The sequence below is a fragment of the Bos taurus genome, chromosome 18, assembly GCF_002263795.3.
Source record: "Bos taurus isolate L1 Dominette 01449 registration number 42190680 breed Hereford chromosome 18, ARS-UCD2.0, whole genome shotgun sequence".
NCBI lineage: Eukaryota > Metazoa > Chordata > Mammalia > Artiodactyla > Bovidae > Bos > Bos taurus.
The window spans coordinates 14,582,183-14,607,571 of record NC_037345.1 but is presented as its reverse complement, the minus strand read 5'-3'; the positions used below and the strand labels follow the sequence as shown (position 1 = coordinate 14,607,571).

The 25,389-nt window shown below is 55.0% G+C and overlaps 3 protein-coding genes across 11 annotated transcripts in view; 2 read left to right on the top strand and 1 right to left on the bottom strand.

Moving 5' to 3' along the window:
* Window positions 1–1,889, top strand: part of FANCA (FA complementation group A) — a 39,268-nt gene extending 37,379 nt beyond the window's left edge. Inside the window, exons 43-44 of one of the 4 annotated variants that reach the window (XM_059876961.1) lie at window positions 17–157; window positions 293–1,889. In XM_059876961.1, coding sequence (XP_059732944.1) covers window positions 17–124 — 108 coding nt within the window. In that variant the 3' untranslated portion in view covers window positions 125–157; window positions 293–1,889. Of the gene's footprint in view, window positions 1–16 lie in introns of all 4 variants that reach the window. The other 3 variants (XM_024978560.2, NM_001206603.1, XM_024978561.2) reach the window with 3 other exon arrangements.
* Window positions 151–14,585, bottom strand: ZNF276 (zinc finger protein 276). Of its 2 annotated transcripts, none has more exons than XM_002694768.6 (11): window positions 14,332–14,585; window positions 9,742–10,045; window positions 9,437–9,483; window positions 8,893–9,339; window positions 7,952–8,030; window positions 6,703–6,786; window positions 2,351–2,461; window positions 2,207–2,282; window positions 1,947–2,064; window positions 746–845; window positions 151–677 (listed from the first exon to the last, which is right to left on the bottom strand). In XM_002694768.6, the coding sequence occupies exons 1-11, from the start codon at window positions 14,546–14,548 to the stop codon at window positions 449–451; spliced, it is 1,812 nt and encodes a 603-aa protein (XP_002694814.1). In that variant the 5' UTR covers window positions 14,549–14,585; the 3' UTR covers window positions 151–448. The 2 variants fall into 2 exon arrangements, with proteins under 2 accessions (XP_002694814.1, XP_005218842.1); XM_005218785.5 differs by having other exon boundaries at window positions 2,360–2,461.
* A 671-nt stretch (window positions 14,586–15,256) lies between these two features.
* On the top strand, window positions 15,257–24,870 carry VPS9D1 (VPS9 domain containing 1). Of its 5 annotated transcripts, none has more exons than XM_024978926.2 (15): window positions 15,257–15,376; window positions 16,899–16,974; window positions 18,289–18,378; window positions 18,483–18,645; window positions 19,901–20,012; window positions 20,085–20,147; window positions 20,460–20,512; window positions 20,621–20,708; window positions 20,816–20,901; window positions 21,227–21,675; window positions 21,897–22,026; window positions 22,228–22,436; window positions 22,669–22,753; window positions 23,942–24,046; window positions 24,188–24,870. In XM_024978926.2, exons 1-15 carry the CDS (start codon window positions 15,278–15,280, stop codon window positions 24,279–24,281), a joined length of 1,902 nt encoding a protein of 633 aa, XP_024834694.2. In that variant the 5' UTR covers window positions 15,257–15,277; the 3' UTR covers window positions 24,282–24,870. The 5 variants fall into 5 exon arrangements, with proteins under 5 accessions (XP_024834694.2, XP_002694813.5, XP_059733386.1 ...); XM_002694767.6 differs by having other exon boundaries at window positions 18,286–18,378; XM_059877403.1 differs by lacking the exon at window positions 24,188–24,870 and having other exon boundaries at window positions 18,286–18,378; window positions 22,228–22,753; window positions 23,942–24,042.
* The last annotated feature ends 519 nt before the right edge of the window (window positions 24,871–25,389 follow it).

Below are 25,389 nucleotides of genomic sequence, written 5' to 3'. Positions count from 1 at the left end.
GTGGGCTTTGTTGCAGCTGCTGGCTGAGAGTGGAGATTGTGACCCGGAAGTGAGTGCTGCCCTCCTGAGCAGGCGGCAGGCTGTGCTGGACCCCGATCTCTCCCAGGAGCCCCAACTCTTCTGACCCGATCTGCACAGGGCACTGCCCAGTTCCTCGGTAAATAATTTATTACAAGCATGACATGGAGCTCTTGTTGCCCTGGAAAGTGGGTTACAAATCTCAATTGCTTTAGTGGGGAAGAGGAATCAGTTCTCTAAAATCTGCATCTGGCCCAAGTCACTCTGGTTATAGGAGAAGAAACTGCTGGTCCCAGAGCAGAGGCCACAAGACCCCGGAGCCGTAGACTGAACCATCACCACCAGCACGCATAGTGGGGGTACATCAGGGCACCACTCTGCGCACAGGCCGGAACCTCAGTCACCACCCGAGCTTGGGGCAGGCAGGCCCTCAGGTGGGCTCAGCCTTCACCACCTGCCCTGCTGCGGGCCGGGGCGGGGCCTCCGGGGCCTGCGTCAGCGGGTGCACCATAGACATGTGCACGTTGAGGTTGTGTGCCTTCTCAAACCGCCGGCCACACTGGTCACAGGCAAAGTCCAGCTCTGTCTCAGCCTTGTGCTTGGTCATGTGGTACTTCAGGGATGCCCGCTGCCGGCACTGGAACCCGCAGACCTCACACCTATGGGATGGGGGCAGTGAGCCAGGGCCAGGGTGCTGCCAGTGGGAGGGCCACCACCCCCCACTTACTGCAGAGGCTTGGCTCCCGAGTGGCGCATCTGGTGGACCAGGAGGTGCTTCCGCTGCTTGAAGGTCTGTCCACACTCATCGCAGATGTAGTTCCGCACCTCTGGGGACCAGATAGGGAGTGACCACAGGCCCTGACACTGTCCCCTTGGTGCCCAAGCACCTGACTCACAGGTGACACAGCTCTGACCCACGTCACTTGGCTGTAGCATGTTTCCCTAAACCTATTTTCTGGAGCACCAATTCTTAAGAGGAAGCCCAATCAGTGCAATTTCACAGATGACTGATTACAGCTACTCCTACTCTAAGGACTGTCCCCACCACAGGGGTACCCACTGTGGCAGTCAGTCTTACAAGAGCTTTTCAACAAAACTTGAACGTCACACCCCCAGCCATGCACCTGGAGCAAGACCACATGCTTCTCTCCTACGTCACTGCACGCCTACCAACATGTGACGCAGCCGCACAGGCAGGCTCCTCCGTGACTAGGAGCAATCGTCCTGAAACTGTGAGGTCTAGACTGTTCTGTGCTGAAAATAAAAACTGCTCGTGGTCACGACTGTGGTCAGACTGAGTTACAACAGCTTGACCCGACACCAGGGAATTACTGTGTCTGGACTAACAGACAAGAACACTCACAGCATGAAATGCTGTGAAACCAAGGGACTGTGAGCCAGCCATTAAGTGGGCAAATCAGAGTGAGGAAGTCAGTCGTTTGTACAAAGATCAACAGAGCAAAGATATCGTTTAGGATGGACTATCTGGACATGGGGGCTGCAGGTCGGGAGAGCTGCCTTCTGGGCAGAACAGCAGTGACGAGCATTGGCACACACGAGTCCAAGGCCGTGGACGCGTGTTCAGAGAGGAGCGGTAGCAACCTCACACGCTGAAGGCGCTGATCACGGGCGCCACCTTCCCTGTGCTTTGGGTTACTTTTATAATCTGAAAAGCATATACCATTTTCTTCCAGTGATGATGTAAATGGAGAAGGAAATGGCAACCCGCTCCAGTACTCTTGCCTGGAGAATCCCATGGACAAAGGAGCCTGGTGGGCTATAGTCCATGGGGTCGCAAAGAGTCAGACACGACTAAGCAACTGACACACACAATGATGTAAAACAGACCACAATAAACTCACAGGACAGCACCAGGGTTTCTTCAGTGTCAGTTCCCGGGAGCCCCATCTGCAGGGGAGGGGACACACCTGTGTGGATGAGCTTGACGTGGCGCTGCAGGTAGCGGTCAATCATGAACACCTTGTTGCAGCCGGGGTGTGGGCAGGGCCTCTCCCGGACCTCCTCGTGGTGCTCCTTGACATGCTTCTGTGGGAGGGACCAGGGGCGTGAGTCCCCTGGCATGGCCAACACCCCAGAGCAGCGCACGTGCCTCCTCCCAGCGAAGGCACAGACCCAGGCAGGCCCTGTCAGCAGAGCTGGGGGTGCGCTCTCCTGGGAGCCCCCTCACCTTCATGCCGTCGGCCCCGCGGTACACGGCCGTGCAGCCCTGGTGCGGACACTTGTAGATGGTGGGCAGTTCCTCCCTGCAATGCAGAGCACACGTGGAGCCACGGCCCCCACAGGCTGTGCAACCCCCGCTCCAGCCCCTCACCTCTCACACCGTGGCTTGCCCTTCCAGCCCGGCTTAGGCCCAGGTTTCTTTCGGATTTTTGGTTCTTCTGACTTCTTGGCTTCTTTGCTTTCACTCTTCCTACCAGACACCCTGGAAGAAAAGACAACACTGGTCAGTGATGTTTCTGACCTTTTGCATACACAGTGCTCATTTTTCTTTAAACACTGAGGTAGTTTCTTTGGATTTCCAGAGCTAGCCTCCAGTCCCCATGCTGACCACCTGGCCTTCACACTGACGCTTGGCCACCAGAGCTAAAAAGACTCTGTGGGGAGGTGGAGGCCCTGCTCTGCCACCTCAGGACCCAGGAGTGGGCCTTCAGGGCCAAGTGTCACTCCCTGTTGTCACACCAAAACACAACTTTGGAGACACCAGGGAAAATAGTGGAGTGGGGGAAGCTAGAAAGAAGATCCAGATCCACTCTCCTGGGACCTGCCAGGAGACCCTCAGCAACCAGTGGGGAGCTCCACACCCACTGCTGTCCCCCTACTGCAGACCCTAGGCAGTGGGGACCTTGTCTTCCAAGCATGGGGTTGTGCACCTCAGCCAGTCTCACAGGGCCCTGAGGACCAGGCCAAACAGAGCAGCTTCCCCCTTGGTGTCCTTCAAAGTCTTAAAGAGACATGCACACCTCTTCTTAGATCCAGGAATGTAAGGAAATCTGTCAGGAACAGAAGTCAACTTCTAGAGCCATAATGACAAGCCACTGCTGACACAATCCTCGATGGTCAACAACTGAAAGCTTTTCCTCTAATATCAGAAGGAAGACAGAGATGCCCACTTTCATCAGTTCTCAACACAGCACTAAAAGTCCTAGCCAGAGCCATTAGGCAAAGAAAAAGGCATCTAAATTAACAGGAAAGAAAATTACCTCTATTCACGATGCCATGATGTTATATGTAGAAAACCTTAAAGAACCTACACAGAAAAATTAAGCAAAGTTGCAGGGTGGAAAAATCACATTAAAACCCAGTCCTGTTCCTACACACTTAAAATGAATGGTCCAAAAAAGGAAATTAAGAAAACTATTCATTTTTTATAGCATCAAAAGAAATAAGATACTTAGGAGTAAACTTAAAAAGTTAGACTGGTACACAAAACTATGAAAATGCTGTGAAAATTAAGACCTAAGCAAGTAGAAACATATTCATGAACTGGAAAACTTAAAACTGTAAAGATGGCAATAATCTTCCAAAGCAATCTATACATTCAATCCCTATAAAAATTCTGTGTTTTTTTTACAAAGTAGAAAAAAAATCCTAAGTTTCACATGGAATTTCAAAGGACATTGAATAGCCACACAAGTTTGAAAGACAACAAAGCTGAAGGATTCACACTTCCTAATTCCAAAATTTACTACAAAGCTACGGTAATCAAAGCAGCATGGTACTGGCATAAAGACAGACAGACATACCGAGAAACAGAGACCAGAAATAAACCCCTGCAAGTACAATCGACTAACTTTTGACAAAGGTAGCAAGACCACTCACTAGGGAAAGGACAGTCTGTTCAACAAAAGGTGCTGGGACAATCACATATCCACATGCAAGAGTGGGGTCGATCTGTACCTCACACCATACACAGAAGTAACTCAAATGGATCAAAGACCTAAATCTAAGTGAAAACTGTGAAACTCTTATGGGTAAATCTTCCATGACCTTAGACTTGGTAATGGTTTCTCCTGAATATGACACCAAAAGCACAGTAAACTAAAAAAGTAAAAACAGGAACACTGGACTTCAAGACAGTGAAAAAAGGGCAAAATATATTCTACAGTTCAGTGGCAAAAAAACCAAACAACTTAGTTAAAACACAAAGAACTTGGACAGACATTTCCCCAAAGATGATACAAACATGAAAAGCTACTTAACATCACTGTCACTAGGGAAATGCAAATCAAAATGACAATGAGATACTACTTAATATCCACTAGCAGGACCTAAAATAACAAGATTTGGTGAGGATGTGTAGAAATCAGAACCCCTGTACATCGGCAGCAGGAAATGTAGAATGTGCAGCTGCTGTAGAAAACTATGGCAGTTCCTCAGAAAGTTAAAAGTACCATAGGACCCAAAGAATCAAAAACAGGTCTCAAACAGGTAATTGTTACACCAACCTTTCTAGCACCATTGACAGCAGCCAAAATGTGGTCCCTCCATACCATGTGCTGCATGACAACCCGACCAGGGATCAAACCCATGTCCCCAGCAGTGGAAATGTGGCATCCTAACCACTAGACCACCAGGAAAGTCCCTTTAATAGGACCTTATAGAAAGGAATCAAACTGACAGGTCACAACATGCATGAATCTCAAAAACCCTATTCTGAGTGAAAGAAGCCAGTGGGAAAGAGACACACACAGTCCCCAGAATGGATACCTACACTAGGAGTGGGCAGGGCCTGAGGGGCAGACAGGGAATTCACTGCTTCATGAGGATGCGTTTGGGATGGTGAAAGTCTGGAAACAGTGCTGATGGTACCACAACATTGTAAAAGTTCTGAAACGGGAGTGAACTGTACACTTAAAAAATGGTAAAACAGTAACCTTTGCTGTGTATTAATTTACCACAAATAAAAACATGAACAGCTGTTTTCCTCTTCAAACAGTAATATTAACAAGAACCTTTTCAACAACTGCACAGGCTGCTCCTCCCCTTCTTTGTCTATGACTATTCTTTGCCACCCGGCCACGGTCCTGGCCTCCACCCTCCGCTGCTGTGCCGCTCAGGCACCTAGTGAGAGCTCAGCCATGCCCGGTGCTCGCACCACATCACATGCTCCTTGAGAGCAGGAGCAGCCTCCATGTCTCCCAGTGCGTCCCTGAAGGACAAGGGGCTGGGGTCCCTGCAGGCGTGGGAGGATGGCGCTCACAGGCCCAACTTGGGGCTGCTGGTGCTCTTCCTTCCAGTGGCCACTCAGGCTCCTGTGGGAGCCCCGGCAGCTGGTGTCCCCTTCTGTCTGTGTGGCTGAGGACCTCGACAGGCACGTCTGCTGCAAGGTCACATGGACCTAGGCCACATCCTAGGACGTCAGCAGGCATTCGTGTTGTGGTGCTGGAGGCACCAAGAGGCCGTCAGGGATGAGCCCAGAGCTCCAGCCTCCAACAGGTACAACTTCCACTAACGTTCCATCTGACCAAGGCCTCTGAACACATTGCAGCTTCCCTGGTGGCTCAGATGGTAAAGCGTCTGCCTGCAATGTGGGAGACCTGGATTCAATCCCTGGGTTGGGAAGATCCCCTGGAGAAGGAAATGGCAACCCACTCCAGTACTCTTGCCTGGAAAATCCCATGGATGGAGGAGCCTGGCAGGCTGCAGTCCATGGGGTCGCAAAGAGTCGGACACAACCGAGCGACTCCACTTTCTTTCTGAACACATACCTGATGTGTCCCGTCCTATTGCAGTGTCTGTGCGCCCTCCCAGAAACCCAGGGCAGGGGGGCCGCCTGCGTGCCGTCTCCACCTGGAGCAGGGCAGGGCAGGGCCTCTCCCTCTCCTAACCCCATGCCAGTTGCCCTAGGACTGCTGGCAGCAGGACTTAAGAGGTGGGCTCATGGAGATCAGGGTGGAGAGCAAGGGCTCCTGCTGCAGCAGACCTGGCCCCTCCATCCTGGCCCTCCTGACGCCCCCTCTGGCCCAGCAGCATCTGTTCACTCAGGCCCGCTTAAGGGCTGTGACCCAGTCCCACATCCCAACTGGGGACTCCCAAGCCACCGCCTCTCTTGTCTCCACCCACAAAGGAAAAAGGAAGTTGTGCCTGCTTCTCCATTTTGTTTTGCACTTTCCTGGCTGATGGTGTGGTTTCATTCTACATCAAAGGCCCAAGCTGGGCATCTACTAACGAGGCGTTTGGGTGTTCCTGGGCCCAGGGTGACACAGTGATAACCAGCCTCCTCTGCCAGCACCCACAGAGCAAGAACACAAAACCCTGTGGGAGGTGGGCTGCCTCAACAAGGGATCAGGGCCAGAGGTAGACCCGGAGCAACTGCAGGGCCAGGTGGCCATGTCGCCAAGGCCCTGGGCACAGAGGGCAGAAGGCGAGTGGGGGACCAGAGGCAACCAGAGCAGATACAGGTGGGTGGACGGATCACATTCACAGTGCTGCACTAGGCCAGGTCCCTGTGCTGAACTGGGAAAGTCCTGGGCTACCCAGAAACCACCCTTCACTGGGCTGGTGAGGTCAGGCCATTAGAGAAGCAGAGCGTGTGCTGACCAAGGCAGACAGGGGAAAGCTACTGTGTGGTCCCCGCTGCCCCCGGGGCAGGCTCAGATCTCCAGGTCACCCACTGGACACCTCCCAAACCCCGGGGAGCTCATGGCACCACCATCCCCTTACTTCTTTCCTGGGTACGGCTCAAAGGACTCATCCGAGGACTGGGTGTTCTGCTTCTTGTCATTTTCATCTTCACTCAGGAAATCTCTAGGAAAGAAGAGAACCTTCAGCAATGCTCTGGAGCAGGTGACGGAGGCAGTGAAACTTCCTGTCTAACACCATGTGGATCCCCACACTACATGTTTTACTTCTCAGAAGGCCTAAAATCCCCAATACTCTAATACCATCTCCTAAAAGAAAGGGAAAACCAGGGTCACAGGCTGAGGATCCCTGGTAAGCCATGCCTCTCATCACACCAGGACCCCAAACTCAGAAAGTCAGCCTACGGGGCCCCAGGCAGAGGGGAAGACCCTCACAAGAGGTAGCTTCGCAGAAACTGGGCTTTTAGAATGTCACCTCACTCCCGTAACTAGAAACACCTGCCCAAATGACAGGCCAGCTGTCAGTGATTTCAAAGGGTAACAAAGACCTGAAAAAGATCTGCATGTCTGTAATCTCTACCCTAAAATGTGAGTCACGACATAAGCTCTGCTAGTCTGCAGACAGAGCCTGGCTGGCATGCCTCAGCTGCCCCTACAGGCTGCCACCCTCCCCACAGAGAAAGGCCCAAGGATGGCTGGTGGCTGGAGGACAGCCACAGCCTCCTGACCTGGGGTGGGGGGTGGATTTCTGGCACCCACTGGTTCTCCTCCAACACCTGGGTCATCTGTCACTGGCACCAAAAATCACGCTGTCGTTCTACTTGTTTGGACAAAGTACATCTGTGGTCCAGCCACAGTGCACAAGGCAGGGTGGAAAGGTCAGCTGGCGTGCGGCCTCCACCCTGAGAGATTTGATCTTGGAGACGGGGAAGGGGGTGGCCCCAGGAGCAGACAGGTGGTCCTGCCTGACTCTAGAAGGTCTGTCCTCCACTCCACACCACAAACACCATGATAAACAGCCAGAGGCTGGCTTCTGTTCTAGTAACATCTGGGGTTGGCATAAAACTCAGCCTTGGAGGCGGAGATGAGCCAGCAGCCAGAGGACCATCTAAATAGAGTGATGTCCACACCTGGCTGGGCCCCCTGTGCAGCTCCATCAGGTCCGAAGTGCCCCCAATCAAAAATGGAAGCCTGTTAAGCACCCCCTACCACTCCCCTCCTCCCAACAGAGAAAGTGGGAGGCCAGTGAGAGCCAGGCTGCAGCCCCTGGGATGGTGGCGTTGGGTTGCCAAGGAGGAATGTTAGGCTATGTAAACCCACTCTTCTCTCACCCCTCAGAAAGGTCACTGAACTCGTCTTTTACCCGATCATCCGAGGTTGGAGATGGAACCTGCTTCTCACCCAATTGCCCTGGGAAACAAAGAACAAGACTCCAGTCACCTGTCACCCCAGGGAACAGCGTGGTAGTGCTCCCCACAGGCATGACAGGGCGCCTAGGGTTCCTATGCCTCCAAATCCACTCACCTCCTGGCGCCCCCGCCCACAAGGCCTGCATAGCCAAACCCACCATGCCACCCCCATGTCCTGCCAACAGTAGCAACAGCAGCAAATCCAGCCCTGCCCCAGAGGTTCAGATCCAGTCACTCTGGGATGCTTCAGAACATCGAAAAAGATCATTGGTATCCAAGTACTGCAGGCACACAGTTCAAAACTCCAAGCAGTTCTAAGAACAGTGAAGCCCTCCAGCATGAGTACTGCCTCACTTTGAACCATCCGGTGGCAAACATCACTCACAGGAGCAGCCTGGCACCCACATGGAAGCTCAGAGACGTGGGTAGGAAGCCGGCCCAGCCCTTCTAATACCACGTTGGTGAACAGCTGCACCCAACACACAGGGCCACAGGATCAGGCCCCACAGGGCACTGACAGGCCCAGGCAGTGACCTGCACTGGCTCGGGACAACCCCTGACCCCAGCTGCCTTCATGCCCCACAAAGGCCCAGGCTCTTCCTCCCTCTGTGCCCTGGCCCAAAGCAGGCTTGGAGGAACACCTGGATCGCAGGTGAGCATGCCTTGAAGGAAGGCGCTCAAACGGGGTCTTCAGCCCCTCTGCTGTCAGACGCACATGAGGCGGTGCCAGGGCTGCCTTGGTTACTATACTGCCCCTCTGCGTATGATACCACTGCTACCACCACAACACCCACTTCTTGCCAAGGGCCCTGCCCGGCTCAGGACCAGGAATACTGGTCAAATAGCCCAGAGGAGCCGCCTACCTGGGGCCCCACCCGGGGGGAGGCTTGGCTGAGACGGGGGGCCCGGCCCCGGCCCCACTGGGTCACCATCTGAAGGAAGCCGGCTTGTGTCCATGCTGGGGAGTGTCTCGGTTTCAGCCCCAGCCGCAGCTGCTTTGCCTTGGGAGCTCTGAGGGGCAGCCCCAGTGGGGTTGAACCCCCGATGCTGGGGGAGTCGCGGGGCTGAATCCTTGTCCCACGTCCACTTGACACCCAAAGCACTGTCCAGCAAGAGGGCCCCGCAGCTGGAGTCGGCGTCCATGGTGTAGTCATGGCCCTGGTCGCAGCCCCACATGGCCCGGATGACACCACAGTACTCGGAGGACAGCGTCCTCTGGAGGCTAGGTAGGGCCCCGCAGCCGGCCGCGTGTCTGTGCACCCACCCCACCAAGCCACGCAGGCCCTGGGGGCTCGAAGCAATCAGGTCCACTGAGGAGAGGCAGAGAGACGCCAGCCCGTGGCCAGTCAGCATCTGGGTCCCCCCGCCTCCCACCCACCCTGCACCCCACCCTGGGGGCGCACTCACCCACACACGCTCCCTCCTCTGGCCCCATCCGTGGCTGGACACCGACCCTGCAAAGGAGCAGGGCTGCTCACCAAGAGCAAGCATGGGGCCCAGTGGCCACTGTGTGTGCAGGCTGAGCCTTTTCCTCCAAGGCCACCCACCAGGCCCTCCCCGCCCTGTGCTCTCCGGTCAGTCTCCCGACACACCCAGCGCACTGGTGCTCATGAGTGTCTGCCTCACCAGGCACCCGGGCTGCCCTGTGCCCATGCAGCCCTGTTCACAGGGTCTCCTGCACGCCCCCAGCAAAGGAGGGAAGGGGCGCCTACTTTGCACAAGGCTTCCGGCGGCCTGTCGGGGGAACATTGACTCGCTGCAGGAAAGATGTGAGGAGGCCGTGGCACTGGTAGAACTGGGCATGGCAGTTCTTGCAGATAAACTGGGACAGAGCTGGGTCCTGGTGGACAGCCACGCCCAGGAGGCGCTGGAAATCCCGGATGAAAACACGGTCCCCAGGGGGTGGCCTTTCTGAGCTCTCCCCAGGTGCCCTGCCGGAGATGCTGCGGAGACTCCGGGAGGAGAACTTCCCATGACAAAGGCGACAGTGCCCCATGGCCAGGGCCCGGGCTGTTCCTGGGCAAGCACAGGAAACATGAAGTCAGGCATGCAGAACACAGCTCCCAGGCGAAGTGAGATCCACACTCCACCAGCCCCCCGCCCCAGCTCCTGGAGTGGGACCTCCCCAGACACGCCCCTTAGATACAAGTCCAGGTCTGGGCCAGAGGCAGGGCTCTGGCTCCAAGCTCCCAGATGAACACACAGTCTTTTGGGAGAATGGCCAGTGGAGGGTCTTCTGAGTGGAAAATCCTTTCAAAGAACTCTAAATGCCTCCAAAACAAAGCCAGTATTGCTCTAATACTAAAACCAGACAAGGACACAACAAGAAAATAAAATAATATTTATTTTTAATAAACATAGATGTACAAGTCTTAAACAAAGTAACAGCAAACTGAACTCAACACTTAATTTAAAAGATCATGCACAATGATCAGCTGGAATGTATTCCAGGGAGGCAAGGATGGCTCAACCTTCCCGAATCAATTCATGTGACACACATTAACAAAATAAAAATCATACTCCTCTCAATAAATGGAGAAATAAGTAGTGGACAAAATTCAATATCCATTCATGATAAAATCCTCAATAAACTGTATACAGATAGAAAATACCACCACATAATAAGAGCCATACATGACAAGCCCCAAGCTAACATCATACTCAATGGTAAAGAGCTAAAAGCTTTCTTCTAAGATCAGGAACAAAACAAGGATTCCCACTCTCACCATTTTTATTCAACACAGTACTGGACATTCTGGCCAAAGCAATTAGGCAAGAAAAATAAAAACCACTCACATCATACAGACAGAAGACAATCTGTTTGTGTATAATATTACATATAGAAAATTCTGTAAGACTCCACCAGAAAAACTGTTAGAATAAGCAAATTCAGTTATAGAATACAAAATCAATATATAAAAGTTGATTTCCATATACTAATAAAAAACTATTAGAAATTAAGAAAATAATCAGATTTACAATTTTATCAAAAAGAATAAAATACCTATGAATAAATATAACCAAAGAGATGAAAGACCTGTACACTGACACCTATAAGACACTGACAAAAAAAAATTGAAACCACAAATAAGTAGTCCATGACCATGGATTGGAATAATTAATTGACATCAAATAATAAGACAATTGACATTAATTAACAAGACAGTGTTAAAATGTCTATACTCCCCAAAGTGATCTACAAATTCAAAACAACCCCTATCAAAATCTCATTGGTATTTTTCACAAAAATAAAACAATCTTAAAATTTATATGAAACCAATAAAGACCCTGAACAACCAAAGCAATTCTGAGAAAGAACCACAAAATTGAAGGCATCATGCTTCCTGATTTCAAACTATACTGCTGCTGCTGCTAAGTCACTTCAGTCGTGTCCGACTCTGTGGGACCCCATAGACAGCAGCCCACCGGGCTCCCCCGTCCCTGGGATTCTCCAGGCAAGAACACTGGAGTGGGTTGCCATTTCCTTCTCCAATGCATGAAAGTGAAAAGTGAAAGTCAAAAAAAAAAAAAAAACAAAAAAACAAAAGAAAAGTGAAAGTCAAGTCGCTCAGTCGTGTCCGACTCTTCGCGACCCCATGGACTGCAGCCTACCAGGCTTCTCCGCCCATGGGATTTTCCAGGTAAGAGTACTGGAGTGGGGTGCCATTGCCTTCTCTGTCAAACTATAATACAAAGCTACAATAATTAAAACAGTACAGTACTGGCATAAACAGAGGCACATAAAGGGACTTCACTGATGGTCCAGTGGCTAAGACTCCGCGTTCCTATTATAAGTGGCCAAGATTCAATCCCTGGTCAGGGAACTTGCCACAACTAAAGATCCCACATACTGCAACAAATATCACAGATCCTGCATGCCACAACTAAGACCCAACACACCTAAATAAATATTTTTAGTTAAAAAAAAAAAATTAACACATAAGCTAATGAAACAGAATTGACAGTACAGAAATAAAGTCATGTATATATAACCAATTAATCTACAACAAATAAGCCAAGATACAATGGGGAAAGGACAGTCTCTTCAACAAATAGTGTTGAGAAAACTGGACAGCCATATGCAAAAGAATGAAACTAGACCATCTTATACCATACTCAACTCAAAATGATTTAAAGACTTGAAAGACCATAAAACTTCGATGTAACAAAACATAATAGTTAGCTCCCTGACATCGGTCTTGAAGATGATTTTTTGGATTGACACCAAAAGCAAAGGCAACAAAGGCAAAAATAAATAAATGGGACTATGTCAAACTAAAACGTTTCTGCACAGCAAAGAAAACCATCAACAAAATGAAAAGGCAACCTACTGAATAGGAAAAAATATTCACCAGTTATGTATCACATAGGGGGTTAATAATCAAAATATGTAAAGAACTCATACAACTCAATAACAAAAATAATCTGATTTTTAAAATGAGCAAAGGCTCTGAAGAGACCTCTTTCTAAAGAAGATGTGCAAATAACCAACAGGTGTATGAAAAGGTGGTCAACATTACTTCATGCTAAGTCACTTCAGTCGTGTCCGACTCTGTGCGACCCCATAGACGGCAGCCCCCCAGGCTCCCCCGTCCCTGGGATTCTCCAGGCAAGAACACTGGAGTGGGTTGCCATTTCCTTCTCCAATGCATGAAAGTGAAAAGTGAAAGTGAAGTCGCTCGGTCATGTCAGACTCTTAGCAACCCCATGGATTGCAGCCCACCAGGCTCCTCCATCCATGGGATTTTCCAGGCAAGGGTACTGAGGGAAATGCAAATCAAAACAATGAAGAAAAAAAAAAAATCCCACAATGAGACATTTACCTCCCACCTATCAGAATGGCCATCATCAAAAAGACAAGTAATTACAAGTGTTGGTGAGGATGTGCAGAAAAGCGAACCCTTGTACAGTTAGTGAGAATGTAACTTGGTGCAGCCACTATGGAAAACAGTACAGAGATTCCTCAAAAAGTTAAAAATAAAACTACTATACAGTCCAGCAATTCCACTGCTCGGTATTTATCCTAAGGAAATGAAAACTAACTTGAAAAGGTACGTGCATGCACCCCTATATACACTACAGCATTATTTATGATACCCAAGGTATGGAAACAACCAAAGTGTATATCAATGTATGAATGTATAAACAAAGTGGCATATATACTCAATGGAATATTTACTCAGCTATTAGAAAACAAGAAAATTCTGCCATTTCCGATGACAAAGATAGACATTATTAGCATTATACTAAGTGAAATCAGTCAGATGGAGTAGGATAAATACCATATGATGTTACTAACATGTGGAATCTACAAAAAGAGAAAATCATGAACTAATGATTACAGAAAAGATATATTGTTAGTTGAAAGAAGGGGAGTGAGGTGCTGAAATGCGGTGTGCAGTGATCAAAAGGTGCAAACTTCTAGTTATAAAGCACGTCCTGGTGACGTCGTCTACAATATAATACTTTTGTGTATATCTGAAAATTGCTAAGAGCTCTTTAAAGTTGATCCTATAAGTTCTTATCACAAGGGAAAAAGACTGCTAACTTGGAGTGGTGATGGGTGTTAGCTAGCATACCTGAAAGCAACATCATGTTATGTGCCAACTATATATCAAATTTTTTTCTCAAAAAAAAAGTTTGAGTATATAAATGCCTCCACAGCTATGGAACCGTCATAAACTGAGCTGGAAACTTCATTCCTCTTCACACCACTCCCCTGAGGCCAGAAGCGAAGGAGTCACGTCCACACACTGCTTTCCAGGGGGTCTCTACTCCTGACTGCAGGAGTAGACGATGCCCCTGCCTCTCTGCCCCGGGATTATAGGAGAGCAGCTTGAAGTCTTTTCTGAGGGGGCAAAAGCATGACACTAAGACCAAGTGCATATTAACCCCCATTACAGTCCGTCAGGCGGGGGGGGCAAGGAACTCCTATGCTTAATCCTTAGTTCTGTTTTAACGAAGAGGAAGCTGAGGCCCTGAGAGATTCAGCCATTATCCTAAAAGCACAGGGCAAAACCACGACTGAAACCAGGCCTGCCCGACAGACGGCACGACTCGAGCACTATACTACTCCTCAAGCTCTGAGGGGAGCTGACGGGTCAGCTGTGTTGCGAAAGAGCACCCCGCGCAGCTGCGGCGTCCCGGGGAGGCCGCCTCACCTCTCCCAGCCGGGAGGCCTAGTCCGCTTTCTGAGACACCCTGGGCCGGGGGGTCCCGCGGGGTCCCGGTGGCCACCGAGGGCACTCTACGGTCACAGGGGTCCCATCCGCCGCCCCTCGCGACCGGACGGCCGGACCCACCTGCCTCGTCTGCGCCGTCCTCGCCCGCGTCCCCGCAGGGCCGCGCCGGGCCCCAGCCCAGCCGCGCCGCCACCACAGCAGCCGCCTCGGCCACGTCGGGACCGCTGCGGGCGGGGCGGCCCCGGACCCGGCCTCCGCCACAACTACCGCGGCCCGAACTCCCGCGCTGCCGGGACGCCGCGGGCGACAGGAAGCGCCCGAGCCGGTCCCGCTTCATAGCCGTGGAGACTGCTTAAGCTCGGCCCCAGCGCTCCGCCCCGTCCGAACCGGCTCGGCCCAACTCGGCCCCACCCGGCTCCGTCCGGCCCGGCTCCGCCCCGCCCCGCTCGGCTAGCTGGGCCGAGGTAGGACGTCCGGAGCCTCTAGTCCGCTAGGCGGACTGTGCTCGTTCGTTTCCGTTCGACTCCGCCGCTCGGCTTCGCTGGACTTACTGGAAGCGGGGGAGGCGATGAGGGAGGGGCGGGGCGAGGGAGGGGGGAGGAGGAGGATGAAGAGACCTGGATGGGGCGGGCTGACCACCGGAGGGGAGGGCGAGGAGAGCGTAAAGGGAGGAGCGGAGTGAGGAGGGGAGGGGCGCAGTGAGGAGGGCCGAGTAGTACGGCCTGAGGGCAAGGGACACGGTCTACGCGATTGGCCTGTCACCGACGTGGAGTGCGGGCAGCAGTAGTTGCACTTACACGCTCTTGGCTACAGCGTAATGAGGTTATTTGAGAGCTCCGTCACCCCTACCTCCGCCCCTTCGGCCCCGGGAGCAGAGCGCGCAGCGCGCCAGCGGGGCGGGGCTGCCGGAAGTGGGTCCGGGCTGCCGGAAGTGGGCCCTTGCTGGTACCGCCTTTTCCGATGGTCCTGGGCTCGGGCGGAACCTGGTCCTGCACACGTTGCGTTCCGGGCCTGGAGCCGGCCGCCCCGCCCCTCGGCCGGCGCCACCGCCTCCCCCGCCGGCGCCATGGCCGCTGCGGCCGGAGACGGCTCTGTGAAGCCACTGCAATGCGCCATGAAGCTAGCCAACGGGGCCATCGAGCTGGACACCGGCAACCGGCCCCGGGTAAGGCGGGCGGAGCAGAGCGGGGCGGGGGCGGTCGCCGACCAGCGACCGGCCTGGTGGGCGTGGGCGAGGGCGGGGCCGCGGGGAGGGCGCCTCCAGGCCTCTCTGAAGACTCCGGGGTGCCGGCTCCGGCTTGGGCCGTGACCTTGGACAGCTCCCGACCTTTCCCCCCTCCCCACCCCGTCTGTTTAGCAATTCGGTCGGAGCCGAGGCGTTTTTATTTGTGAAGGGACTCAGGAGGTGCCGTGAAGCCGCCCGCCAAAGTGTATCTAGCAGACAGTCCCGTGTGTTTGTGTAGTTTGGAGGCGGGCCCTGTAGATTTAGTCAGATTCCCAAAGGGGACGGTACGCAGAAGAGGGTAACTGCGGCTTTCCAGTCGCCTTCAGAGCTTGTTTGGTAGGAAGTGCCGGCGGGGGAGGGGTGCGGCTTGTTTCTGAGAACGAGTGTTAATCCTAAGGGTGGCAACCGCGTGGAAAAGCCGGCGGAGCCACTCTGGGCCGCCCAAGGGAAGAGGCGTTCAGGTCTTCCATCCGTTTCCTTTCCCAAGTCGGGATTCTAGGGCAGCAAATGCCCCCACAAGTCATAAATCCTTCCCGGAATCCATTTTATCTTTACGTGAAGTGTAGATTTAAAGGTGGGTAACGAGAACTGGGCGGAGAAGGCAATGGCAACCCACTCCAGTACTCTTGCCTGGAAAATCCCATGGACGAAGGAGCCTGGTGGGCTGCAGTCCATGGGGTCGCTGAGTCAGACAAGACTGAGCGACTTCACTTTCACTTTTCACTTTCATGCATTGGAGAAGGAAATGGCAACCCACTCCAGTGTTCTTGCCTGGAGAATCCCAGGGACAGAGGAGCCTAGTGGGCTGCTGTCTATGGGGTCACACAGAGTCGGACACGACTGAAGCAACTTAGCAGCAGCAACGAGAACTGGGATGCAACGAAACAAAAAGCAAAGCCCCATGCTGTCATTCCAAATGCCCTGAGCTCTGTCAGGCAGCCCTGACCAGGAGGGTCACACGTTTGAAAGTGCCAGCATTCTAGTGGCATAGACTCCTGCGTGCCCAAGGAATTCTTACACTGGGGTTCAGGAAAGGGTTTTACCAGACTGAGTCAGAAAGTGACTCTAAGATTTACAACACAGTCCCTGATTCACCTCCCAGGAAATATTTCTTTAAAGCCACTGAATGAATGGCCCTTGAGTTATACAGGAAAAGAACTTGTTGCATAGAGTGGAAACGGCAGCACCCGCCAGTGCTGCTTCCTTGACCCACTGAATGAGAACCTCCATTCCTTTCCGTGCTGGAGAGAAAGGAGTGACACCAGCTTCAAGTCTAGAAAAAAGGGTTATTCTCTGTGCCCCAGGCAGAGCAGTTACCAGCTAAGCAGCTGGGATAATGCAGGTGTATCTCAGAGATAAGCAGGCATCATGGTTGCTGTTTTCAAAAGGGCACCAAGCAGACATGATGGAATTATTTGCCTCTAATGGCATGACCTATGTCATTTCTCTTCCCTGGGCACAGGAGGCATATACAGAATACCTGAGGAGCATCCACTACATTTCCCAGGTGTTGCTGGAAGAAGTGGAGGCCACTAAAGGTACAGCTTCTCCTGTGCTGCCCAGACTGTGGACATCTTGGCCTTTGATGGGTCTCTGGGCCCCAGACCTGGGCGTGTCCCATGTCCTACCTACCTGGTCATTAGCAGGTGAACACCTGAACACTCAGCATGAGTGTGACATGGAGCAGGAAGGGACGGCTGCTGTGACTCAGAGGATGGAGATGGGTGGGGACACGACCACAGACTGAACGCTGAACCCCAGTTCTGGGAGGAGTGAACTACACGATGGCTGGGGGCTGGGGGCGGCCCAGAGGCCCTGCAGCAAAGAGGGTGTCAGATACAAGGCAGTCTGGAGAGAGGGAGGTGCGGTTGGGGCAGGCAGGGCCTTGGGTGGGCCTGGGACTGTTCTGGCATGAGGAGAAGCTCAATGGATGCTTTGTGGGCAGAGGCCAGCATGGCAGCAGAGCCTCCAGGAGGTTCCCACAGTGGGGACAGCAGTGGTGGGAGTGCCAGGAGGTGGGCAAGTGAAGGGCTTAGGGGATGTTCTCTAAAGATCTGCCTCAGCAGACTTTCTCAGGGGGCAGTGAGGTGCTGGGGTTGGTTGGGGGCAAGCGAGCACCGGAGGTGGAGCAGGAGGTGGCAGAAGCTGAGGCCTCCATCATGGGCATGGTCTGCTCCGGGCGTGTGGCAGCCTGACATGGTCAAGGGGAGGTGGCTGTCCCCACAGTGAGCACCACCCTGGGGAGCTCAGCAGAGCTTTGAGCACAGGGAGTAGGGCATGGTGGGAGAGGCCCTGAGGGGATGTCCCAGAGGAAAGACTATGGGGGTCAGGGACCTGTGGGGAAGGGCAGCACATGAGTGGATGAGTGGAAATCTGGTGGCTGAACTAGGGTGTAGTGAGGGGCTGGCCCTGAAGGCAGTAGGAGGTGGGTCAGGAGCTGAGGCTGGTGGGGTCCATGGGAGACTGTCAGGTGGCAGCCCCTCCAGCACGAGTTTGCTGACAGGAGCGATTCCTGAGGAGGAGTGCAAAGCAGAGAACAGACGCCCCCGGGGTGCATGGGATGCAGGGTGGGGGGCTGGAGATGGTGAGGAAATGATCTCTGGGAAACAGCCACACTGCCTGCAGGGCCCGCCTGGGGGAGGGGCTGTAAGTACATGTGAAGCTGTCCGCGGGAGAAAAGGCCAGGGTAGTTAGAGAAAAGGCTCTGATGGTCCAGGCAGGACAGGATAGCCACATAGAGGGCAGGTGGTCCGAGATGAGGAGAGGGAGTGCCTTTGTTTGTATCTCAGCAAGAATCTGACCAGTGACAGAGGGGATGGTGACCATCTTTTTTGTCACTTGCTCCCCAGAAGCTGGGGAAACTGTGACCTCTGATACCTCAAAGATGCTGAAGCTGGCCGAGCAGTGTCTGGAGAGGGCCCAGTCAACAGCTGCCAAGCTTGGTGGGTGTCCAGCAGAAAGCTTTCTTGGGTCACCCACCCCGGCCCTAGCTCAGTCTGGCTCAGTGGGGCCCCTATGCGGATCCGTGGCTGTACGTGTCTTACAGGGAAAACATGCCTGAGGCCAGCCATGCCTGTGGCTGCACCTGTGCCCTCCCCTGCTAGTCGACACCGCCGGGTATACTCAGATGAGGGAGGGAAGCTCTCTCCGTTCCTGCCACCTGAGATCTTCCAGAAGCTTCAGGTCGTGGAGTCACAAAGCTCTAAGAAGTAAGATGGGACAGCACAGCATATGGGCTAAACCTGGGTTTGGAGGCACGGTGAGATAACTGTGGTGGCTTTAGTCAAAAGGAATCCTAGAATGGAAATAACCTGGTGCCTAGCAGAAGCAAATGCAAATTGTCTCTGGAGAAAAGCACCTTCAACTTCCATGAAATGAGTGGTACATAGTCAAAGACAACCATACATAAAAAGAAGTTTGAGCAGTAGCAGAAACACACCTGAAAACTCTTCAGATAGAGTTATGGGACACAGATTATAACACAGTCATGCTCTCTATATTCAGAAAAATAAAAAGAAAGTTTTAAAATACCTTTAGGGAAGAAGAAACTGTAAAATCTGACTCTTGTTTATAATAGAGGTCAAATAAGAACCAAGTAGTAATAAGAAATACTGAAATTATTTTTTTTAATTAATCAAAAACAATGGAAACAAATTATATTCTCTTGTAAAAATACACACGTGGACCCAAAAAGAAGTGTACAAGTTTGTGACAGCAGAGTGGACATAGCTGAAGAGAGAATTAGAGAACTGGATAAAAGGTTAAAGGTTTTCCTGAATGGCTCACACACACAAAAAGAAAAGATGAAAAAGACATGGAAGGTCTATCCAGAAACAGATGACAAAGAAAATGTAAGAGGAGCATTATTTGAAGAGAGAAAGACAATTTTCTTTATAGAGCTGATGAAAGACCCCAAGACACAAATGCCAGAACCCCAGCAGGGTAGGCAAGAGGACGGGCTCCTCCTGCTGCAGGTTCTGAGCCACTGCTCACTTTGTCTCTGCATGTGCTGCTCTGGGGCAGGGCCAGGCACCAACTCCCATCCCAGGACAGTCTTGTGCCCCACAGCCTACCTCCTCCCAGCCATGAAAGCAGGAAGATATTAGACTGAAACTTTGGATGGTGAGAGGGCTGTCAGTGGCTGTTACGGAGTACTGTGACCTCCCTTTCGTGGGCTGCAAACTAGCTGTTTAGGCCGCATGGTGCCTTCAAAGAGTTTCATACTATTCAGAAACTCAAATAACTGAGTTGCTTAAAGGTCTGGAGTCCAGGCAGTAGGGCCATATTTCAGGGGGGCAGGTGTCTCCCATCCACCCCAGACGTCCTCTCTCCTTTACATTTCTGCTGGCCCTCATCACCACCTCCTCACCTTGGGGCCTCAGGGGAGGGTCAGGAGGGGTCCTCAGATGACTGGAGGGTTTGTGGGCTTCCTGGAGCCTGGCCAGCAGCTTGTCACCATTTCAGGGAGCTGACACCCCTGGAAGAGGCCTCCCTGCAGAATCAGAAGCTGAAGGCTGCCTATGAGGCCCGGATGGCCCGGCTGGACCCCAGCCAGGCCATGCAGAAGACATCCCTGGTGAGTGGGGCCCAGGACCATGTGGAGTGGGGGTACCAGGGGGGCAGGCCTTATTCCCTCTTCCTGTCCTAGACCCTGTCCCTGCAGCGCCAGATGATGGAGAACCTGGTGATCGCTAAGGCCCGGGAGGACACAGTATCCTTTCCATCCAGCCTTGGGGTCCAGAGGCTTAAGCTGAGGGAGGAGGCAGGGAGTAGAGGTGCCAGAGCCCAGCATCCTTGTTGGGGTCGGGGGGCAGTGGTTCCTGCCTAGCCTGCTTTGTCTCGCCTCCTGGCCTTTGCACAGGCCACCCTGCCCCTCCCAGCACCCACAGACTCCTCTCCACCCCTCAGGTCGACTAGGACTTGCCTTCTTCCACCCACCCCACCGGCCCGTGGCCGGCAGGGCTCAGGGACGCCGGGGGTCCATACATGCCACTCAGAAAGGGCCTTGACTCTACTGCCCCAGCTGCAGAGGAAGATGGAAGAGCGCCGGCTGCGGCTCCAGGAGGCCGCCAACAAGTGCGTCCCTGCTTCAGGTCCCGGGACTTCGGGGGGTGGGGGAGCAGGTGGGGGCTCCCGCGCCTGCCTGTCCAGCCCTGAGGTCCCCAGACCTGTCCTTCCTTCCAGGAGGTTCTGCAGCCAGGTTGCCCTGACCCCCGAGGAGCGGGAGCAGCGGGCCGTCTATGCTGCCATCCTGGAGTATGAGCAAGACCATGTGAGTGCTGGGCGGGGCTGGGTGGGGAGGTCTAGTCCCGGGGGTGCAGCCTTGGTGAGGGAGGAGGGGCTTCCCGGGGCTCTCTCCCAAGGGCTCCTGTCCTGCAGGACTGGCCAAAGCTCTGGAAGGCCAAGCTCAAGAGGAGCCCAGGGGACCTGTCCCTGGTGACCAGTCTGGTCTCCCACCTGCTCAGGTATTGGGCCTCAGCTCCCTCCAGCAGGCTGCAGGCTGTGGGCAGAGGAAAGGATTAAGAGGGAAAGAGGAGGTCTGGGGTGACTGCAGGGGCAGTAGGCCCCTGATGGCCTTTCACAGGCCTTCTGCCTTCTCAGAGGGGAGGGACATTTGCCCACAAGGTTTATCCGTGAGTCCCTTCTCTGAAACCCCTCACAGTGGGGCCACATGACCAGTGGGTGGGGGGTTGGGCAGGCTTTGTAGCCCCCACCCCAGAGCCTGGTGAGGAGGCTGCAGCCGCCAGACCTACAGGGCTGCCCTCTACACTGCTTCTACCCCACTCACAGCGTTCCCGACCACCCCATCTCCCAGCTCCTGAAGAAGCTCCAGTGCGCGGTGTACCGGGCGCTGTACCCCATCGTGAGCAAGGGCGCCGCCCCCGGCTGCTGTTCCCTGCCCCCCGATGCCGACGGGCTGCTGGCTCCTGGAAGCCGGCGGCTCCGGCCTTCTCAGAGCCTCTACTGCATGCCTTCCCCGCTGGAGCCCAGCCCGGCCCCAAAGCCCCCAGACGGCCCTTGCGCCAGCCCACCCCGCCCCGGCAGCCCCGCAGGGCCTCCCTCACCCCAGCTGCTGGGCAAGGACAGCTCATTCGAGGACCTAGAACAGTTCTTGGCTACTCCTGAGAGCAGGGGCCGGGGCCCTGGGGAGCGGCCTGAGCCCCAGACCCCAGGGGTGAGGAAGGAGCCTGTGCTGGAGCAGCTGAAGGGCACCGTGCAGGACATACACGATGCCATCGGTGAGGCCCCAAGATGGGCGCTTGGGCGGCTGCATGTGACCCTGTGACCCCAGGGATAAGGGCTCACCAGGCCGCAGGGTTTCAAGGGGAGGGGAGGCAGGGCCAGGTAGAGCGCCCTCCCAAGGAGCCCAGAAGCAGCCTGCGGAGAGGCCCACCCCGAGGAGGCTGTCTCTGCGGGGCGGGGCTGGAGGTCCCCGCTGAGCCGGCTCTGCTCCCGGCAGACAGGCTGCTCTCGCTCACCCTCCTGGCTTTTGAAGGCCTAAACACGGCCGCCTCCAAGGACCGCTGCCTGGCCTGCATCGAGGAGCCGTTCTTCTCCCCACTGTGGCCCCTGCTGCTGGCCATCTACAGGTGGGGCCCCGCCCCCGAGGTCCACCTGGGTGCTACTCTCCGCGGACGCCTTCCCTTCCCGGCCTCAGGTGTTTGGGGTTCGAAGGCGGTGCCACGCCCACCGTCCAGGATTCTGGGTGTGGCCGGCTCCCTCAGCCGGGTCTCAGTCCGCCCCGGGGCCGGGGTCTTTGGGCCGCTGAACCTGGCCTCTCTCCACCCCAGGAATGTTCACCGCCTGCGGGAGGCGGCCTTGAGCCGGAGCATGGAGCTGTACAGGAATGCGCCCCCGGCAGCCATCGGCGTCCCCACAAGGCTCCTCCCGCAGGACCCCGAGGCCGCGGGAGCGGGCCCCTACCCCTACTGCGCCGCAGCCCAGGAGCTGGGGCTGCTGGTTCTGGAGAGCTGCCCCCAGAAGAAGCTGGAGTGCATTGGTGAGGGGGCGGTTTGGGAAGGGAGAGCAGTGTCCCTTCCCACGGGGCACCCTGAGTCCGCACCTCTGAACCACAGCCTGGTCCCGTCTGGTGGGGAGGAGTCCCTTGGGACAAAAGAGGTGCTCGTCCTGCCCTGCCCGGTCCTGCACGGGGTCGGGGTGCGGCGGTGCCCCGGGCCGGTTTGGGACGCCGTCCCCACCCCCTCACCCGAAGCCTGGCTTCTGCGCCTCAGTTCGGGCCTTGCGGGTCATCTGCGCCTGTGCGGAGGATTACTACCGGGCCCGGGAGGCTGCCTTGCAGCCTGGCATCGCCGCTATGTGAGTCCCAGAAGGGTGCGATTGTGAGGTTGGGGTGGGGCTGGGGGCCGGGGGGCGCTGGGCTTGTCTGTGGCTGCCTTCAGAGGCTCAGGAAAGCAGAAACGCTTCACCCTGACCCGGCACTGGGCGCTTGGGGTTTCGCCTTGCTTCTCCTTAAGGACAGGATGGCCCTTTGCCACCAAAGACCCCTGGCTCCAGCCCTGCAGACGACAGGGCCCTGCCCCTCTGTATTCTGGTGGCATTCTCGAAGGCTGTGCCTCCCCTCTGTCTCACACTTGGGGAAGCCTCCTTAGTCTTTGCCCAGACTCCGGAGGCAGGTAGGGGCCTTCCCCACCGTGTCCTGCCTTAACTCACCTGGGCCAGCCTAGAGCTGGCAGTCTCCTGCCTTGGTACTGGTGAACCCTCGGCACCAGCCAGGGCTCTGCCTCCTGCTATCCTGTGCCAGAGACCAGGGTCACCCTGAAGGCACCTGTGCTTGTAGCCGAGTGGGCAGGCTGTGGTGCCTACCTGTGCAGAGGCCTGGGGTTGCTTTCACCATTTTACCATCTGGCCTCCAAAAAAGTTGTTGCAGGTGAAAGGGTCCCAGAACTACAAGTGTTTCAGAGTCCAAGTCCCCACACAAGCTCCTTCAGGATTTCTGAGGAGCTAGAGAGGGTGGTGAGTGGCTGCAGGTGTGTGGCTCCCTGGGAAGTGGGAACAGGAGTCCCTGGTCTGTGCCTTCATGCTTCTGGCAGAGAGCACTGACTTGTGGGGCCTTCACCGGGGGTTTGACCATCCCTCAGGGACTCCCTCACTGAGAAGCTTCCTGCATCAGGTCTGGGATACCAGGCGTGGCAAATGAGTGACCCTGATCCCAGGAGTGAATAGGCTGCCTGGGAATATGGGCCTCCCACTCCAGCAGCCTGTCCCTGGGCTCGGGCAAGTGCACAGGAATGAGGAACGGTTCCTCCAGCTCTGCAGCACAGGGTCCCCATTCAGGATGGCCTCAGTGCTCCCAGATCTTCTGTCATGCTGATCTAAGCCCACCCCTATCCCCTGTGGCTGGTGGGTGGGAGGAGCACAGAGAGCAGCCAGCAAGCTCAAGGCTGCTCCAGGGACTGAGCTGTAGCTTCAGGCTTTTGGGGACAGAGCAGGCCCCCCTGCCCAGGTCCCTGGAGCCTCCTGGCTGCATGTGTGTCTCCCCAACAGTGGTGCTGATGACTTGCTGCCCATCCTGTCCTTTGTGGCGCTGAAGAGTGGCCTCCCTCAGTTGGTGTCGGAGTGTGCAGCCTTGGAGGAGTTCATCCATGAGAGGTGGGGTCTTTGAGCCTGTCCCTGCCCCACCCTCAGCACGTGGCCCAGAGGTGCCCCCGACAGCCCCTATGGGACCTCAGCAGTGAGGTTCTGCCCTGCAGCCCCTCCAGTGACAGGTACCCGTGTGTCGCCTCCATGCAGGTACCTGATTGGAGAGGAGGGCTACTGCCTGACATCCCTGCAGAGCGCCCTGAGCTACGTGGAGCTGCTGCCCCGGCGGGCCCTGGGCAAGTAGTGGAGGACTGGCCGGCCAAGGACTGGCCAGGAGGCACCTGTGCGGGTCAGCAGGCCAGCCATGGAGGGGCTCTTGCCCCCACCTGACTTCGGCCCCCAGGGCTTGGGGAGGCCTCTCTGCTCCTGGTAGGATGAACATCCTGGCGGCTCGGGCCGCTGACAGCGTGAGGACTGAGGGGGCTGTGGGCCTGGCCGAGGGCAGCTCTGCTCCCCTACATTTCTGTGACGTTTGGAGCCCCCGAGCCAGGTTGTTGTCTGAGTCAAGAAGAGAGCTGATCACCCCCATAGAGGCCCGAGGCCCAGGTGGGTTCAGACCATGCTGTTTATTTATTGGACACTGACCACTCTGTCCTGGAGGCCCAAGTGTCCCCAGGGCATCTACCCATGTCTGGGATCTCTGAGCCACACTTCACCCTTGGCAGTGGGCATGGAAATCCTGAGACCCCCACCAATCCCCACCCCCACTCAGCCCCTGTGGGGTCAGTGCGAAGCCTGGGTCAGCACCTGCCTGTAGCCCACCACCTGCCCACAAACTGTTACAGGCCCCTGGGCAGCCACTGACCCAACTGGAAATAAAAAGGTCACTGGCATCTCCCTCTACGTGGCTCATTTGCCCCCCACCCCACTGGCCAGCCCAAGGCCTGGGCAGTACAGCCACGCCTGGCTGAGCAGCAGGAACCAGACAGTCCCAGAGAGCCCAGGGGGCCATTGCCAAACTCAGCCTGCCTCCCAGCCCTCTGCCCAGGAGTGGGGTCTTGCAGGGGCCACTCGCTCTAGCATTAGACACTCTGTGGGGCCTAGTGGGTTGGTAGGGTCAGAGGTCATCACTGGGCAGGACCTAAGCCTAGAGCACTTATCCTGAAGAGTTCTCTGGAGTCAGCTTTGCTCTCCAGGTGGGCAGCACACCCAGGGGCTCCTGGAGAATACAAGACAGGTGGCCTGGCCGCAGCCCCAGACAGCATCTGCCAGGGAAGGAGGTGGGTGGTTTGCCCCCCATGGCAGAGCCTCGGCCCCCTACCACGGCAGAGGCCCATCATGGGAGGAGTGGGCAGGTCCCTAGGAAAGGCTCAGTTGGACTTGACTGTCCATCCTGTGTGCACAGTATCCCA

What these genes read in the sequence shown, in the direction of transcription:
- ZNF276 (XM_002694768.6), bottom strand. Translation starts at nt 14,548, where the DNA reads ATGAAGCGGGACCGGCTCGGGCGCTTCCTGTCGCCCGCGGCGTCCCGG. An exon ending in CGCCGGAAGCCTTGTGCAAA is followed by an intron (nt 9,484 to 9,741) that starts GTAGGCGCCCCT and finishes GCTCCTTTGCAG; the next exon opens with GGTCGGTGTCCAGCCACGGA. An exon ending in CCCCCCGGGTGGGGCCCCAG is followed by an intron (nt 8,031 to 8,892) that starts GTAGGCGGCTCC and finishes TTTGTTTCCCAG; the next exon opens with GGCAATTGGGTGAGAAGCAG.
- VPS9D1 (XM_059877403.1), top strand. Translation starts at nt 15,278, where the DNA reads ATGGCCGCTGCGGCCGGAGACGGCTCTGTGAAGCCACTGCAATGCGCC. An exon ending in CCATGCAGAAGACATCCCTG is followed by an intron (nt 20,013 to 20,084) that starts GTGAGTGGGGCC and finishes TTCCTGTCCTAG; the next exon opens with ACCCTGTCCCTGCAGCGCCA. An exon ending in CTGGTCTCCCACCTGCTCAG is followed by an intron (nt 20,902 to 21,226) that starts GTATTGGGCCTC and finishes CCCCACTCACAG; the next exon opens with CGTTCCCGACCACCCCATCT.